Source organism: Oncorhynchus gorbuscha, linkage group LG16 (genome assembly GCF_021184085.1).
Source record: "Oncorhynchus gorbuscha isolate QuinsamMale2020 ecotype Even-year linkage group LG16, OgorEven_v1.0, whole genome shotgun sequence".
Lineage (NCBI taxonomy): Eukaryota > Metazoa > Chordata > Actinopteri > Salmoniformes > Salmonidae > Oncorhynchus > Oncorhynchus gorbuscha.
Window position 1 is genome coordinate 12,738,416 of NC_060188.1, and position 17,618 is coordinate 12,756,033.

The 17,618-nt window shown below is 42.7% G+C and overlaps 1 protein-coding gene across 3 annotated transcripts; it reads left to right on the plus strand.

The window, feature by feature from the left end:
- Positions 1–1,488: 1,488 nt before the first annotated feature.
- LOC123999459 (serine/threonine-protein phosphatase alpha-2 isoform-like) lies at positions 1,489–15,800 on the plus strand. Of its 3 annotated transcripts, none has more exons than XM_046305282.1 (8): positions 1,489–1,631; positions 1,885–1,995; positions 12,744–12,875; positions 13,143–13,373; positions 13,475–13,579; positions 13,862–14,085; positions 14,678–14,812; positions 14,999–15,800. In XM_046305282.1, exons 2-8 carry the CDS (start codon positions 1,941–1,943, stop codon positions 15,113–15,115), a joined length of 999 nt encoding a protein of 332 aa, XP_046161238.1. In that variant the 5' UTR covers positions 1,489–1,631; positions 1,885–1,940; the 3' UTR covers positions 15,116–15,800. The 3 variants fall into 3 exon arrangements, with proteins under 3 accessions (XP_046161238.1, XP_046161239.1, XP_046161240.1); XM_046305283.1 differs by having other exon boundaries at positions 1,493–1,631; positions 1,888–1,995; XM_046305284.1 differs by having other exon boundaries at positions 1,513–1,780.
- The last annotated feature ends 1,818 nt before the right edge of the window (positions 15,801–17,618 follow it).

Consider the following 17,618-nt stretch of genomic DNA (forward strand, 5'->3'; position numbering starts at 1 on the left):
CTGTCTGATGAATAGGAACACAGTGAGGTGAGGGATGGATTTGGAAACCGGTAAAGAACAAGTAAGGAGGAGGATTGTGTAATAGTGACCTGTAATGGAGGAACGTGAATTTGTGGAGATTATGGGAAGGAATTAGGAATGTCAGGAAAGAGATGAATTAGGGTTGCACACATTTTTATTTATTTTATTTTTATTTCACCTTTATTTAACCAGGTAGGCTAGTTGAGAACAAGTTCTCATTTGCAACTGCGACCTGGCAAAGATAAAGCATAGCAGTGTGAACAGACAACACAGAGTTACACATGGAGTAAACAATTAACAAGTCAATAACACAGTAGAAAAAAAGGGGAGTCTATATACAATGTGTGCAAAAGGCATGAGGAGGTAGGCGAATAATTACAATTTTGCAGATTAACACTGGAGTGATAAATGATCAGATGGACATGTACAGGTAGAGATATTGGTGTGCAAAAGAGCAGAAAAGTAAATAAATAAAAACAGTATGGGGATGAGGTAGGTGTAAATGGGTGGGCTATTTACCAATAGACTATGTACAGCTGCAGCGATCGGTTAGCTGCTCAGATAGCAGATGTTTGAAGTTGGTGAGGGAGATAAAAGTCTCCAACTTCAGCGATTTTTGCAATTCGTTCCAGTCACAGGCAGCAGAGTACTGGAACGAAAGGCGGCCAAATGAGGTGTTGGCTTTAGGGATGATCAGTGAGATACACCTGCTGGAGCGCGTGCTACGGATGGGTGTTGCCATCGTGACCAGTGAACTGAGATAAGGCGGAGCTTTACCTAGCATGGACTTGTAGATGACCTGGAGCCAGTGGGTCTGGCGACGAATATGTAGCCAGGGCCAGCCGAAATGAGCATACAAGTCGCAGTGGTGGGTGGTATAAGGTGCTTTAGTGACAAAACATACACATATTACCTTCCCACAAAGTTATACACACGACACACTAAACTACTACATTATTTGAATAATAAAAACCAAGACTGAGTTTGGGAAACCCTGGACTCTACCCTAATGCAAAATATTCCTTACACTTTTAACACAGTCCTTGCCGGTACCAACCCCGTTGACGTCGGTTTCCACTAGATAGCACAGTCACAAAGTAGAAATTGACAATATCGTAAAAATCCTTGAAAACATGCTTTTTGGTCTTAATTTGGGGTTAGGGTTGCGTATACGTTTAGCAGTGTGGTTATGGTAAAGGCTAGGTCTAAAATCACATTTTAAGAAGATACATTGTAGAAATAGGCGGAGTTTCTGACTTTGTGGCTGTGGTAGTTCTGTATACCTCAGTAGTGGTAACTAGTGACGACCGTTGATGTCTTCCGTAAAACAGCTGGAGGTGGGGCACCACTGTGTGACGGATGTACAATGTATCCAATGGAAAACGACAACATGGGTTCAAAATCAAGCAGTGACCCAATCATCATTGAGTACATCTAAAACTCGCCTTAGTGTCAACCCCCTGTCTTCTCGCTTCCCCTGAACAACACGGCCCTTTTTAAGTTCAGTGGGGGAAGAGAAAGGGGGACTCTGAAATACGAAGACAAAAAGACACTAAACAGACCTGAAAGGGCCCTGTCTTCTACACGGGAAGACTATTGTCAAATCAAAGGTTGATTATATGTTAACATTTCGTATTTGCATCATTCATTATTGGCTAGCTATAACTAAAGCGGGTAGCTTGGTTTGTTAGCTAACTAACATCGGCTAGCTAGCTTGAACTAACTAGCTAACCCATTTAGCTACAACACGGAAGAGAAAGTAAAGCCAAATTACATTTTTCCCTCAATTTGACATAACAAAATATAAGCTGCCTAGTTGTTTGTTTAACTTGATCGGTACTTGTTTTTTTTGTCTCATCGAAGAAGCAACACGAAACGAAGGTCTTGACTGCCTGAACCACGACAAAAAAATAAGTAAAATGGCGGAGCCGGACAAATTAAACATCGACTCCATAATACAGCGTCTTCTGGAAGGTGAGGATTTGCACTTAACTAGGAATCAAGGCACTTAATTTGATTAATTACGAATCATTTGCTATTTGGATATTTGTATTTTCAATGAAGCGTCGGAATTCTAACGATGTCTGGTGCATGTTAGCGTAGTTAGCAGGCTTAACGTCAAGTTAGCTGTTCTCTTTGAAAACGATGTGTCCGGGTTAGAGCGCGAGAACGTTACCTAGGTCTACGAACTAGTAGGGCAAATGAGAGATGGCTGGCTTGCTGCTTCAATCGTTATCACTTGTCCTGAAGTGCCTATTATGTTGTATTATTAGTATTAGTGGCAAATCATTATTAAGATGACAAACACACAATGATACTGTTGGCTAACTAACTCTAGCTAACTACTGTAACGTTAAATATGTTCCGTGTTCTGTCTAGTGTATGCTGTTATAAAAATTAATGCAAAGCTAGCCAGTAACGTCGGTTAGTAGGTTTTGTTTACCATTCATTACTGTTTCCTGCAGCCAATCTTTCCATAATGTCGTTTTTTTGTTTGCCAGTATTTAGCTAGCTATGTCTAGCACACATCGGCTATACTGTAGCCTAGGCAGACGATAGTACAGATCTAGCGCCCATGTACTATCGTTTAGGTTGGATGGGCATTCCCGGTATTACACTAGTAATAGGGGGACCCTATGGATCGCTTTGTACATAAAACATCCCCCATTCAAGGGAAATATACTTACTTTATTTTTGAAACACAATTGTTTATTTTTATTTTTGGACTTTCTAATGTGTTGCACACAATGTTCAACCAAGAATGTGCAATATCCAAAATTGTGCAATATCCAAAAGATAAATAGTTTCATAAAGAAAGTATACATGTTTTCAGTTTTTTTTATGCCCATTTAAGCTAGTTATGGAGGAAAATGATGCATTTGCAGCCAGAATGGAGGATGCTGTATGTAGGAGCAGGCCCATTGCAATTCATGCCTGGATGAGGGTGAGAAGCATACTTAAGCATGTTTTTCAGGATTGCGGATGCAATTATCATGTGCTGAAAACGTGCTGGCTGAAGTAATAACTTGCTTTTATTGTTTAAATGCAAGCTACAGTAGGTTTAGCCATATCATTAGTGGTTGGTTACACAGAGTGAAGGGCACCAATGGGTCACACTGGCTTTCATTCGGTGCAATTGTTTCCACCATGATAACGTACTACTGTGTTACTCCAAATTCCATGGACAGGAAACATCAGTGCCCTGGTTTTAAAGGGAATATCCAGATTTCGGTTTGTTTTTCATTGGCCAAGTAGCTTATAGCAGGACTGAAAGTTGTGCATACTGTAAACATTAGAGGTGGAAACATTATGGCACATTACATTCTTTGCGATCGTAGTAGATTTGTAATAAAGTGTTGCTTCCGTCCCTCTCCTTGCCCCACCCAACCTGGGCTTGAACCAAGGACCCTTTGAACACAGCCAACTGTCACCCAAGAAGCATCATTACCTATAGCTCCACATCTCTACATCTTAAGGATGTAGCAGAATACAGTTCCCTGGCAGGAACATCACTCAGCGGAGTTTCAGAGCGCCACCTATAGTTTTTGATAAAACTCAAACTGTCATTAAACTTTCATTAAAATACACATTCAAGGTAGTGAATTAAAGCTACACTCGTTGTGAATCTATCCACCAAGTCAGATTTTTGGCGAAAGCATGAGAAGCTATTATCCGATAGCATGTAACACCCCAAAAGACCCGCAGGGGACGTAAACAAAATAATTAGCATAGTCGGCGCTACACAAACCGCACAAATAAAATCTAAAACATTCATTACCTTTGACCATCTTCTTTGTTGGCACTCCTAGATGTCCCATAATCACTATTGGGTCTTTTTTCGATTAAATCGGTCCATATATAGCCTAGATATCGATCTATGAAGAGTGTGTGATCAACGAAAAAAATAGCGTTTTTTAACAACGTCATTTTTTTAAATTAAAAAAGTTGACTAAACTTTCACAAAACACTTCGAAATACTTTTGTAATGCAACTTTAGGTATTAGTGAACGTCAATAAGCGATCAAATTGATCACGAGGCAAATTATATTCTATAGCTGTGCGTCTGGAAATAATGTCCGGGTAAATCTCAACCAAAATATCCGGTCGGATACCGGAAGAACTGCTCTGCCTTGTGTCTGTTTGACCAAGACAAAATAAAAGGCAAATGACAAGACTGTTGACATCGTGTGGAAGCTGTAGGTATTGCAACCTCGGCTCCATTTAATGGGGGTCACTTTTAACAAATGGTTGAAGTTGCGCATGGATATATCTTTCCATTTTCAGTGATCAGATTTTCCTGCACTTCTCGATGAAACGCACGTTCTGTTATAGTCACAGCCGTGATTTAACCAGTTTTAGAAACGTCGTGTGAGTGTTTTCTATCCACACATACTAATCATATGCATATACTATAGTCCTGGCATGTGTAGCAGGGCACTGAAATGTTGCGCGATTTTGAACAAAAAGAAAATTCTCAGCTTCCTTAAGAGGTTTTAACCTCTTAAGGGAAACAAGGAAACAACTACTTCAAGCTCTGAGCCAGCACTAGTCAGCAGTGCTGGCTAGTAGTTATTGAACACTACTATCCCATACTGCTAACTAGCTAGGTATTTCACATCGGCTACAGAAGCATGAATAGTAGAAATATGGGCTGTTTTGGGGAATGAGGGGGACAGTGTTGTTTGCAAGTAGCAGGCCTAATGTCTCGCTTTCTCTTGGGTTTTTACTCTGAACACGTCTTTTGTTGTGGGCAGCTTATGGATGTATTGATGGATTAAAACGATTCCGCTAGCCGTGTTTCTGATTGTGACCACCACACCACTCTACAGTGGGGCAGAAAAGTATTTAGTCAACCTGTATTAATGGCACCTGTTTGAACTTATCAGGACAAGACACCTGTCCGCAACCTCAAACAGTCACACTCCAAACTCCACTATGGCCAAGACCAAAGAGCTGTCAAAGGACACCAGAAACAAAATTGTAGACCTGCACCAGGCTGGGAAGACTGAATCTGCAATAGGTAAGCAGCTTGGTTTGAAGAATTCAACTGTGGGAGCAATTATTAGGAAATGGAAGACATACAAGACCACTGATAATCTCCCTCGATCTGGGGCTCCACAAGAACGGTGAGCAAAAATCCCAGAACCACACGGGGGGACCTAGTGAATGACCTGCAGAGAGCTGGGACCAAAGTAACAAAGCCTACCATCAGTAACACACTACGCCGCCAGGGACTCAAATCCTGCAGTGCCAAACGTGTCCCCCTGCTTAAGCCAGTACATGTCCAGGTCCGTCTGAAGTTTGCTAGAGAGCATTTGGATGATCTAGAAGAAGATTGGGAGAATGTCATATGCTCAGATGAAACCAAAATATAACTTTTTGGTAAAAACTCAACTTGTCGTGTTTGGAGGACAAAGAATGATGAGTTGCATCCAAAGAACCCATACCTACTGTGAAGCACGGGGCTAGAAACATCATGCTTTGGGGCTGCTTTTCTGCAAAGGGACCATGACGACTGATCTGTGTAAAGGAAAGAATGAATGGGGCCATGTATCGTGAGATTTTGAGTGAAAACCTCCTTCCATCAGCAAGGGCATTGAAGATGAAACGTGGCTGGGTCTTTCAGTATGACAATGATCCCAAACACACTGCCCGAGCAACGAAGGAGTGGCTTCGTAAGAAGCATTTCAAGGTCCTGGAGTGGCCTAGCCAGACTCCAGATCTCAGCCCCATAGAATATCTTTGGAGGGAGTTGAATGTCCGTGTTGCCCAGCAACAGCCCCAAAACATCACTGCTCTTTCTGTACAGCACTTTGAGATATCAGCTGATGTACGATGGGCTATATAAATAAATTTGATTTGAGATCTGCATGGAGGAATGGGCAAAAAAAAACCTTGTGAAGACTTACAGAACACGTTTGACCTCTGTCATTGCCAACAAAGGGTATATAACAAAGTATTGAGAAACTTTTGTTATTGAAATACATTTGCAAATAAATTTATTAAAAATCCTACAATGTGATTTTCAGGATTTTTTCCCCTTCATTTTGTCTGTCATAGTTGAAGTGTACCTATGATGAACATTACAGGCCTCATCTTTTTAAGTGTGATTGCTTGCACAATTGGTGGCTGACAATACTTTTTTGCCCCACTGTAGGTGTTAGTGTTTGGTGCATGGGAGAAGCTGTCTATACCACACAGTTTTGCCCTCAGTCCTGGCCACTCCTTAGATTTATGATGGCTTCTATAGTAACAGATATGAGACTTGGGGGGGCAGAAGCAATCTTATGATCTGTATGTTAAATGTTGCGTAATGGGAGACCTGAGGCTGTCAGACCAACCCCTCAGCTACTAAATCTGCAGGGGCCTTCTGCTGTATTGAGCACAGTGGCTGAGCCAGACATGAGCTTCTGCTGGCCTGGGAACTGTACAGAAAACAGGAAGTGGGGCATTCTGCTGCTTTTGGAACTTGTCTAGTTAGATTTAAAAAATGTCTCTCTCCAAGTCTGGTCTAACTGGTTTAAAAGTCAAGTCAGGTGTTCAAACCCCTGGATCTGCTGTTTTGTTCTTCCCTTTTTGAAATCTATTGATCTTGATGTATACAGATTATTACTGTATCAATTTATAGGCTATCACTTATTTCTGTTTTGACAATTATTGACTGTAATGGTACTGCAGTTAACCTAGACATTTTCCCATGTCTGTTTTCTCAGTGTTATCACTCCTCTACATCATGGTAATAGTGGTGCATCATGTTGTAGGGCTCCACCACAGATGGAACAATAATCCAGACATTTCATCGGATGTGTAAGTGTGAAGCATCCGATGAAGCTACCTAATATGGTGATGAGAGAGCACCCAGTGGCCGGCAGTGAGACGAGATGGATTTTTGCAGACATCGTGATCATTTTCTCCTTGATGAAACATGACCTCAACACAGTTTTATGTTCTCAAAGCTAGAATCCGTTATGAAGAGTGGACTAAGTTTGGGATATTTTAGTCTTTGTCATAGTAAAACAATTAAAATGTTGTTTAGAAGGAGTGCAAGGGCAAATTGAATTATTACACACACACTTCAGAGTAGGTGTTCCTTAACGGAAATATGCAGATACATGCTAGAACGCGCCAATAGGACCTCTCTAGTTCTTGCTTAGCTCTGCCCACTCCTTGCTTGTTCTGCCCACTATGACTCATTTGTTCCCGATGGAAATGCTAGGCTGGAAATGCTAGGCTGTGGTCCATCTTGGGTTAGTTATAAAAAATCTTTGGCTCTACCATGCTGTCTGTCTCCAACTGTTTGAATAACATACTGGCCTGTCCACTTTGTTGTTTCCCATAATGAAATCAGGTATGGGGACTGTGGATCGGTCTCTGTTCGTACGTTAGTAAAAACACCATCTCAGACAGCACTGGCCTGAGTTTGTTGAAACTTGGGTGAATGATGACACTGATTAGCCCAAGGCAGGAGCTATAGTAATTAACTGAAATTTGTGAGTCACACCAGAGAGGAAGAGGTGAAGCGTGAGTGATAGCTGGGCCCAAAATCTGTCTTCTCCAGCAGATGGTGTTTTTATATTTTTCACTCGTCGACTGAGGTGTTTTTGCATGGAGGTCAATGCTCTATCTTGGCCAGGTCGCAGTTGTAAATGAGAACTTGTTCTCAACTAGCTTACCTGGTTAAATAAAGGTGAATCAAAAAAATTGGTGTCCATATGAATGATTCTGTTGTACCAAACCTCAAATGCAAATAGCCAGTTGAAACTGCTCGTTGTCATGGAGAAAGAAGTAATCTATCAACTTTGTTGTTATGGTGGGGGGGGCTGGAGTGTGTGAATGGGAAGGTGCACACAGCACTGGAGTAAAAAGACAAGCAGACATAAAAACGGGAGAACGTTATTCTTGAGATGCAAGTGTTTGGAATTTCGCTTTAAAATGCACATTCAAATGAATTAGATATATCGCTCAGCCCTAGCCCCCTTTTGACTTTGACTGTGGCTCTTGATGGGTGGAAGTGTTGTGGAAACTGTGTTCTACTCTGTCCATGATAAGGTTGTCTGACAAGTTCAGTAAAATAATAAATAAATAAAACCGCTGTACTGGCAGTATATAGCGGACCTTTTTTTTCTCTTGCGGTGTGGCAACTCATTACAAGGCAGAGTGTTTGCCTCTGTTGTGAGAGTTGTCATAATTAGCCTAACATGTCATGTATGGCATTTTCTAAATTAGTTTTGAAGTCTTGGCCAGTCCATAAACCATCACCTGTGTCTTTTTGTCCATCCAATTCTGCTGTATTTCTATGATGTAGAGACAGGCCAAGGTAACTAACTGCCTTCTGGTTGCTTAATCACTCTTTTGTCAGAGAATGGTGACTGACTACCATCAACCTTTAGCTGCACCATGTACACCGTAACACATGGGCCAGCCTGGTGACAATGTTTCCAAACCAGTTAAATGTGGTGACGGTGTGACTAGTTTCAATGGGATTAACCATCAGCCTCCTGACCTGTACATCTGAACGGTCAGTCCAGGCCGCTACTACCACCTCCTGTCACTATCTATGAGGATGTCCATATCAGACATGGACATATCAGGAGGGGAATCTGAAGCCAGCCAACTGTTGATTCCCAAAGGCTTTCCTATTGTGCTTGTCCAACTTTTTATTTTCTATCCCGTGACCAGCAAAGCAGAAATCCCTTTGTCTGACCCCATCCCCCACGCCCCTTCTCTAAGCTCACTGTTGCCATTGGCCATGTGGCTAACTTTAGAGTAAGCTCTGTCATGGCTTAGCCAACCCTAATCCAGGTTTAAAGTGACAAGCAGCACTACCCTATTTATACCCACATTTCACTCTTTAGGGCCACGGCCTGTGTTGCTGCCCTAACATGACACTGCTCATTTAGATCTACTGCTGAGGTCCTACCTGGAAGTCCTCGTCCGTTTCCATACTCCATTTTCAGAACAAATATGTGTGCCCCTCTCCCACTGCCTGTGATTTTATTAGGGCAGAATATATTTTTGTGAAAGCACTACACTGAACAAAAATATTAACGCAACATGTAACAATTTCTAAGATTTGACAGTTACAGCTCAAATAAGGAAATTCATTATGCCCTAATCTATGGATTTCACATGATTAGGAATACACATGCATTTGTTGGTCACAAATACCTTACAAAAAAGGTAGGGGCATGGATCAGAACCAGTCAGTATCTTGTGACAGATCTCCTTCACATAGTTGGGCGGCAGGTAGCTCAGTGGTTAGAGCGTTGGGCCAGTAACTGAAAGGTTGCTGGTTCAAATCCCCAAGCCGAATGTTGTCCCACGACTCTTCAATGGCTGTGTGAAGTTGCTGGATTTTAGCGGGAACTGGAACGCGCTGTCGTACACGTCGATCTAGAGCATCCCAAACATGCTTGTTGGGTGACATGTCTGAGTATGCAGGTCGTGGAAGAACTGGGACATTTTCAGCTTCCAGGAATTGTGCACAGATCCTTGCGACAAGGGGCCGTCCATTATTATGAAACATGAGGTGATGTCGGCGGATGAATGACACGACAATGAGCCTTACGAGCTCGTCACGGTTTCTCTGTGCATTCAAATTGCCATCGATTACAGTGCAAATGTTTGTTGTTCGTATCTAATGCCAGCCCATACCGTAACGTTGACATCAGCAAAATCTCGCCTATACAACGTGGTATGCAGTTGTCAGTACGTCCAACTGGCCTCAATTTTTCTAAAACAATGTTGGAGGCGGCTTGTGGTAGAGAAATGAACATGACATTCTCTGGCAACCGCTCTGGTGGACATTTCTGCAGTCGATTGCACTCTCCCTCAACTTGAGACATCTGTGCTGTTGTGTGATAACTGCATGTTCTCTAGTTTGGTATTTGGCAAGGTCAGCAACGTTCAGTTTGAGCTGTCAAGAGTTTTGACAAGTGTTCAATTAACCCCGGTGTGTGTTTTTGTAAAGAACACTGTCTGCACCCAGCTTGTAAAGCAGAATGTCACTGAAGGGTTTCAGGCTATTTTATTGTTCTGCTCTCTTAAAACCTGTTAAGGAAGTAGAGAATTCGGGCAGCTTTTCGCAGCTTTTTGTTAAAAATCGCGCAACATTTCAGCGCCCTGCTATTCATGCCAGGAATATAGTATATGCATATGATTAGTATGTGTGGATAGAAAACACTCAGACATTTCTAAAACTGTTTAAATCACGGCTGTGGCTTTAACAGTGTTTCATCGAAAAGTGCAGGGAAATCTGTTTACTGATAGTGAAAGCTCCCAGGTTTCATAACACGACGAAAATGGAAAAATGTATCCTTCCGCGACTTCAAGGAATTGTTCAAAGTGGATCGAATTAAATAGGGCCGAGGTTAGTCCCTACAGCTTCCACACGTTGTCTAGAGTCTTGTCATTTGATTCGCAATTGATTCTTGGTCTAACCGGTTCAAGGGAACTCCGACCGGATGTTTTGATCGAGCTCTCTCCAGACATGTTTTATACACGGACAGCAAAAGAAATTGCATCGCCTCCTGATGAATTTTATCGCTTATTAACGTGTACTAATACCTAAGGTTGCATTATTTCGAAGTGTGAAAGTTTATCGTCGACTTCTGAATTTTAAAAAATGACGTTACGTTATGAAACGCTATTTTTTTCCGTTTATCACACAGTATTCTTAGATCGATATCTAGGCTATATATGGACCGATTTAATCGAAAAAAGACCCTAAATGATGTTTATGGGACATCTAGGAGTGCCAAGAAAGAAGCTCGTCAAAGGTAATGAATGTTTTATATTTTATTTCAGCGTTTTGGTTTGCGACGGCTAACGCAAAATCTGTCGTGTTAGGTGACGTTGCAGTATTTTGAGGGTGCATGGTATCAGATAATAGCTTCTCATGCTTTCGCCGAAAAGCATTTTACAAATCTGACTTGGTGGATAGATTCACAAAGAGTGTAGCTTTAATTCAGTATATTGTATGTCAATTTTAATGAAAGTTTGAGTTTTATCAAAAACTATACGTGGCGCACTTGAAATTTCCACTGATGTTCCCACAGCGGGAGCACTTCCCTAACAAGTTTTAAGTGTGTCTAACCCATTTATCTTCAGCAATTACAATACCAGGTGCATGCTAGAGCACAACAAGTGTCTATGGTTGAATATTAGGTTTTCTGTTGATGCTTGTTTGTCATTGCCTAGTTCTCTTGTGATGGTTTATAGAGCGCTGGCATTGAACTTTTCACCTGCACACAGGGAAGACAGCAGAACGTGCAGGAAAGGGGGTGGAATTGATTATGTGACACAAACAACCCTGATGCGCATTCTTGCACAAGTCCCCCGTACATAATGAGTCACTGGAATACACTTACTACATGCTCTGCATGACAAGCTCCAGGCAAGGATCTAACAAACAGGATTTCTGAATAATACAGTCCTACTGTTGTATTTGTTTGACTATAGATGTGCTGTTGTAGGTATCCCTTGCAGCTATAGTGAAGGTTCTAGTTTGGAAGGAGTATTGAGATTGAAGTAGAAGCCTCATCCAGCTGATCATATTAAACCTGTACTTGACCTGCAGCACCACACAAGCCTCAAGCTGCCCTGCAAATCATGCCAACATACTTAAGAGTATTTGCTGCTCCAGGGCTACAATGGTGCGATAACATTAAACATTTTCCCAATTTGTGGCTCCAGTAGAGCTGATCACCTGTCTGTTGATCATTGAACACTCATATCAGTTACACTGTGGATTTGCACCTCTGCTTGATGAACATGTAACACACATGTAACACTTACACAGCCACAGGGTGGGTTTTCCTTTTCCTGGTAGAATATGTGTGAATGTCATAACTAGCTACTGTACTCAACAAACATGTAAGATTCTTGAGATCCAGAGCAGAGTTAGGGGACAGCCTGCCTCAGGAAGATGCTCAGCTCAGCACTGTGCATGTGTCCCTTGTGACCTGACCACATCCCAAGCCAGCCTGCTACTACCATCCTGCTACTACTAGCCTGCTTAGCTCTGCCGTGTGCTCAGAGGCGGCCTAGCAACGTTTGATGTCAGTTAACAGGCTCTATGCTACCAGACTGCATGCGGTGTACTTGTAACCAGAGAGCTCTGAAGTTGGTCATCAATGATATGTTTATTTAATTGTGATTTAGGCCTACTTTGATTTGAAGGGCAGTGCATTTGATCCTTGTTTGAGTCGTACAGTGTGAGATTCGCTGCGTGTTCCTCTTTCCGTTGCAGTCTCTCTGTCCTGGTTACATCAGCAGACAGGCAGGTGGTGTGTTCATACGTGCTTCTGGGTCTGGGTGCACACTGCACACATTTGTTCAGACACATAGCCAGGCCTGTACCTTCTGCTGGTGCTCAGTTCAACACTGCCATCATCATCCCCTAGCCTTGAGTGCTCAGAAACAAAGACCCCAACACCCTTTTCATTTAGGTTTCACGCTCTGTAACCTTGAGATTCTCACATCAAATAGTTCATCCTCCTGGCTTGTGCTGTGTGAGCAGATTCACCTTGGCTCTGCAGTATGCTCAGGGTTGTGCTGTCAGCGGGGCCCGTGATATTGATTGGTTTCTCTGCTCTGGTGTGCTGTGTGTTAGATCTGTGGCTGTGCTATTTGTGTATGTGTTGTTTCCATGGTCTTGGCTGAGCATGTTTGTTCCAATAAGCGCAATGTCAGTCCTCACTCTGTCTTTCTCTCCCCTCCAGTTAAGGGCTCTCGGCCAGGCAAGAACGTTCAGCTGACAGAGAACGAGATCCGTGGCCTTTGCCTCAAGTCTCGCGAAATCTTCCTCAGCCAGCCAATCCTGCTCGAGCTTGAGGCACCACTCAAGATCTGCGGTGAGTCATATTGGATAAATTATCATGGCTGAAATTGGTTTCATAGTAATTAATGTCAGTGTAGCAAAGCAGCTGCACCTCTCTGACAACTGATAGTGAAAGCTCCCAGGTTTCATAACACGACTGATTGTCTGATTTACTGTAGAATTCTAATCTCTAATTGCCTTTGCTATCTCAGTCCAATGGCCTGTATACACACACAGATCTAATGTAGTCAGGGAGGGTGTGGTAGTGACTGACTGGCCACCTCTGTGCTGCCCCCTGCAGGTGACGTCCATGGTCAGTACTACGACCTGCTGCGGCTGTTTGAGTACGGAGGTTTCCCCCCGGAGAGCAACTACCTGTTCCTAGGGGACTACGTGGACCGAGGGAAGCAGTCCCTGGAGACCATTTGCTTGCTTCTGGCCTACAAGGTCAAATACCCAGAGAACTTCTTCTTGCTGCGCGGCAACCACGAGTGTGCCTCCATTAACCGTATCTATGGCTTTTATGACGAGTGTAAGTGCCGAGACGAGAAGCTGGAACACATGCTTAACAACGGGAGACCGGAACACACACAGAGTATTAACCATTTAGTAATGCCCCTTGCTCCTCTTTAGGTAAGAGACGGTATAACATCAAGCTGTGGAAGACGTTCACAGACTGCTTCAACTGTTTACCCGTGGCTGCCATTGTAGATGAGAAGATCTTCTGCTGCCATGGAGGTGGGTGGTGTATGCTTGCATGATCTGTGTGTGTGGGTCTTTCCACTGTGTGCCTTATCAATAAGCACTTGGTGGCCCCATGATCGTTTGGATTAACCACTCCCCTTAAGTGTTTGTGGTGGAAGATGACTCAAATGTATACACTATACGTTTGATAAGAGGTGGTAGTTATCAAGGTGTGATTTCAGATCTTATTGTTCTTGGTGGTAGAAGACAGTATCGTGGCAGTCATCATTCATTTGTATGGTGATGTAATGTTTCTGTGTGCTATGTTCTGTCCAGGCCTCTCTCCAGACCTCCAGTCCATGGAGCAGGTGCGCAGAGTGATGCGACCCACAGATGTGCCTGACCAGGGCCTGCTGTGTGACCTGCTGTGGGCCGACCCAGACAAAGATGTCCTGGGCTGGGGCGAGAACGACCGCGGGGTCTCTTTCACATTCGGGGCAGACGTGGTGGCCAAATTTCTGCACAAACACGACATGGACCTTATATGCAGGGCACATCAGGTAATGGCTTAGCTCAGTGGTTTAGAGTTTGGGATGGGGGTTAGGGGCTGGGAAGAGAGTATTTTGAAGGACACTGTCAGACCAATGGTGGGTTTGGAAGAATAGAGGGATTTTGTTATTAATCAGGGAAATCAGATGATCAAAGATCACTACATAAAATATTCAATAACTTTTTTAAAGCTGGAATCCTTAATTGGTGACACTGCCACGTCTGTTTGGAATATTACAACAACAAAGAAGTTGTAAACAACAAACCCTATTTTTCCTCTCTGACATCATTGCACGCGGAATAGAACAGAATAATATGTACTGCAATTTTTTTGGTCCATGCTGCCAAAGACTATTCCGTTTCACAACACAAACAAAAACAAAGGTGCAGGGGTGAACAGTGGCTCTGTTTCCCCCGATGCGGATCCTATCTTTAAAGCGTGTTATTTTGTGTTTTTACTGGCAATGGAGGTTGTGTTCATTTAAGATGGTAACTCCTCTGTTTGAAATGTACTGATGGCCCTGCAGTTGTTGGTTATCCATTCCTGGTATTTTTCCTGTTTATTTTTCATTGCGTTCTTACCTTTTTCATTCCTGTCCTCAGGTGGTAGAAGACGGTTACGAGTTCTTTGCAAAGAGACAGCTTGTTACTCTGTTCTCTGCCCCTAACTACTGTGGAGAGTTTGATAATGCCGGTGCCATGATGAGTGTGGATGAGACCCTCATGTGTTCCTTTCAGGTGTGTATTCTTCTGCTTTTCGCTCTGCCCCTTTTCTCTCTCCTTCAGTCTGGCTGTTCCTGTCCGTTAGTCTAGATTTTTAAGCTCTGCCAGTCCCCTGTCTTACCTGTTACGTGCTGCAGTGTTCGGTCTGTAGGAGTATATGTATATTTATAGCTGTCTAAAGAAAGCCTCTCTATTCCTCAGATTCTCAAGCCAGCGGATAAGAAGCTCTACTCTTATGGTGGAGGTGGAGGAATGGGATCTGGACGCCCCGTCACCCCGCCACGGAATTCCGCCAAAGGCGGAAAGGCCAAGAAATAACACCCACTGGACCCCCCCCTCCCTGAACCAAGCACCCCCCCACCCCCATACTCTTTCTCTACCTCCCTACATTTCCCCTCATCACCAAACAGCAACAAAGCAGACAGTACCTAGGGTTCGGTCCTCTTTTTCTCTGATACTGTTTTTAACTGTTTGAGTGTATGTATGTCCGTGTGTCTGAAAGAGAGGTTTATTGTATTCTGTTTGTATGTCCTTCCTTTCCCCTGCTCTGTTCTCCTGTCACTTTGTAGATGAAATTGGTCCTTCTTTTCAGTGATGTAAATGCACACCTGGGGGGGAGGAGGGGAAAGGAGCCTTTACTGTTTGTTAGGGCCCTGCACTGTTTTGATGCTCAACACAAGCTTTTGTACATCCTGTTTGAGAGGTGTGTATGGAATGGGGTCAATCTGCATGGTCAGATGGTAACAACGGCACACACTGAGAGCACAGGTGAATATGTGCAGATGGACCCTTTTCGTTTATGGATTCACAAAGATCAAGAAGCGGACACGTTTATTTTTTTTCTCCCAAAAACCAATGATTTGAAAACGCAATCATGGATGTGAAATAGTTTGGCTTTTCTGTTTTTTTTGTTTTTTTGTAGATGCATAAAAAAAGGTTTGAATCGTTGAGTTTTAGTTTATTTGGAAGCCGATTATTAATAAAGAACCATTTATTTAAAATATCCCATCACACTGTTCACTATGTTCACCTCACCATTGCTTTGTGATTTGTTTATATATTAAATTCCTCTAACCCACATGTCAAACTCATTCCACAAAGGGTTGCGTTTCCATGGGTTTTTGCTCCACCCTTGTACTTGGTGGATGAATTAAGGTCACTAAATAGTAATAATAGAATTTCAGGGATCCCGAGTGGCGCAGTCTACGGCACTGCATCTCGGTGCTAGAGGAGTCACTACAGTCCCTGGTCCGATTCCAGGCTATATCACAACCAGCCGTGAGTGGGAGTCCTATAGGGCGGCGCACAATTGGCCCAGTGTCGTCCGGGTTCGTGTTTGGGCGTGGTAGGACGTCATTGTAAAGAATTTCTTATCTGACTTGCCTAGTTACATTTGGCCCTCCATTCAATGAGTTTGACACCTCTGCTCTACCCCCTTTGTCATTCCCACTTGCTCTTCTCTTGTCTGAACGGTATCGAACGCTTTGTTCAGAGTGGGATGTTGGCATAAGTTGCTGGCTCCAAGAAATACAGCATTTTGGGGGCTTTTGCTTAGCCATTTTCTATCATCCCCTTTCCTTAAAATGTGTTCTCCTTGCCCCTATCCTTTAAACACAGTCAATGTTCATCTCTCTGGTTCTCACCCCCCCCTTCCCCCATCTTCCATATTCTGACTCCCATTTTGCTCAGTAGTTTCCCTCTGGGTTCTGAGTAGTCAAAGGATGTCATATCTCAATTCTCACCCCACTTTGCATCTGCCCCCCACCACTTACTCAGCTCATGTTTTTCTCTTCTCTTTTATATTTAAATATGTGTAACAACTTGCCAGACAGCATTTAATGCTCATTTCCTGTGCTGGGTTCTTTCTCACATTTTAGTAGCTAGCTCATATCTGCTTCTAGTGCTCTCTCCTCTCCACTAGGTGGTGCATTTCATACAACACTCACCATTGCGTCCATCTCACTGAAGACTGGGATCAGGAGTACTGTACATTCAATGCGCCCCCAACAGTGCTGAGTGCATTCATAGTGCATAGACAGCAGTATGTTTTTTTAAAGAGCACATGGCTCAAGGTTTTTTGGCTTTGTAGTTTATAAAGAAAATTGATCATATTGTGAGACCAAGGAGTGTTGGTTTTAATGGCATGTTATGATCTATTGACCAGAGGAAGTGTTATTTGCTGTTAGATAAGGATATTGAATGCTTGATATACAATATGTTACATGGAAAGGTAATACAATTGTTTTTAAAAGAGCTGTAATATTAGAGAACATTTTGGGTTGGAAAACGTTTTTGCTGATCAAACAGTTTGTTTGAAGTTGTCGGAATTGTCAATGGCTTGTTTTCTGGCAAGGCTTTAAGACAATGATTCAGAGCTGTAATGTTGATCATCTGCAATTTTTTGAAAATATGCATTTTGGAAACCAGCTTTGCTTACATGCTTTAGGCAGTAGGGTAGAGCAATGCCTCAACTTGAAGATACATTGTTTTGGGGATCATTGCAGGTCTTTGTATTGCTGTTCTGAATAATACTTCCAATTTCACCCGACCCTACTCTGTTCATAGCAGGGTAAACGTTCTGCTTGTAATGTTGGTGAGATCATTAATTTGCTAAAATCATTAAGACATCACCAACAATCTACTCTATCGATATCAATCTTATTTCTTTTGAACTTTTATTTCAAGGACTAGGGCAATATAGATATTGTGATAATGTAACACGTTTTTATTTTATTTTAACCAATCAGGGACGTTTTTCCTTAATGCACTGTCGCTGGAGGCAATACAAGGCCACGTTCAGTTGCCAAACGTTGTCGAACGT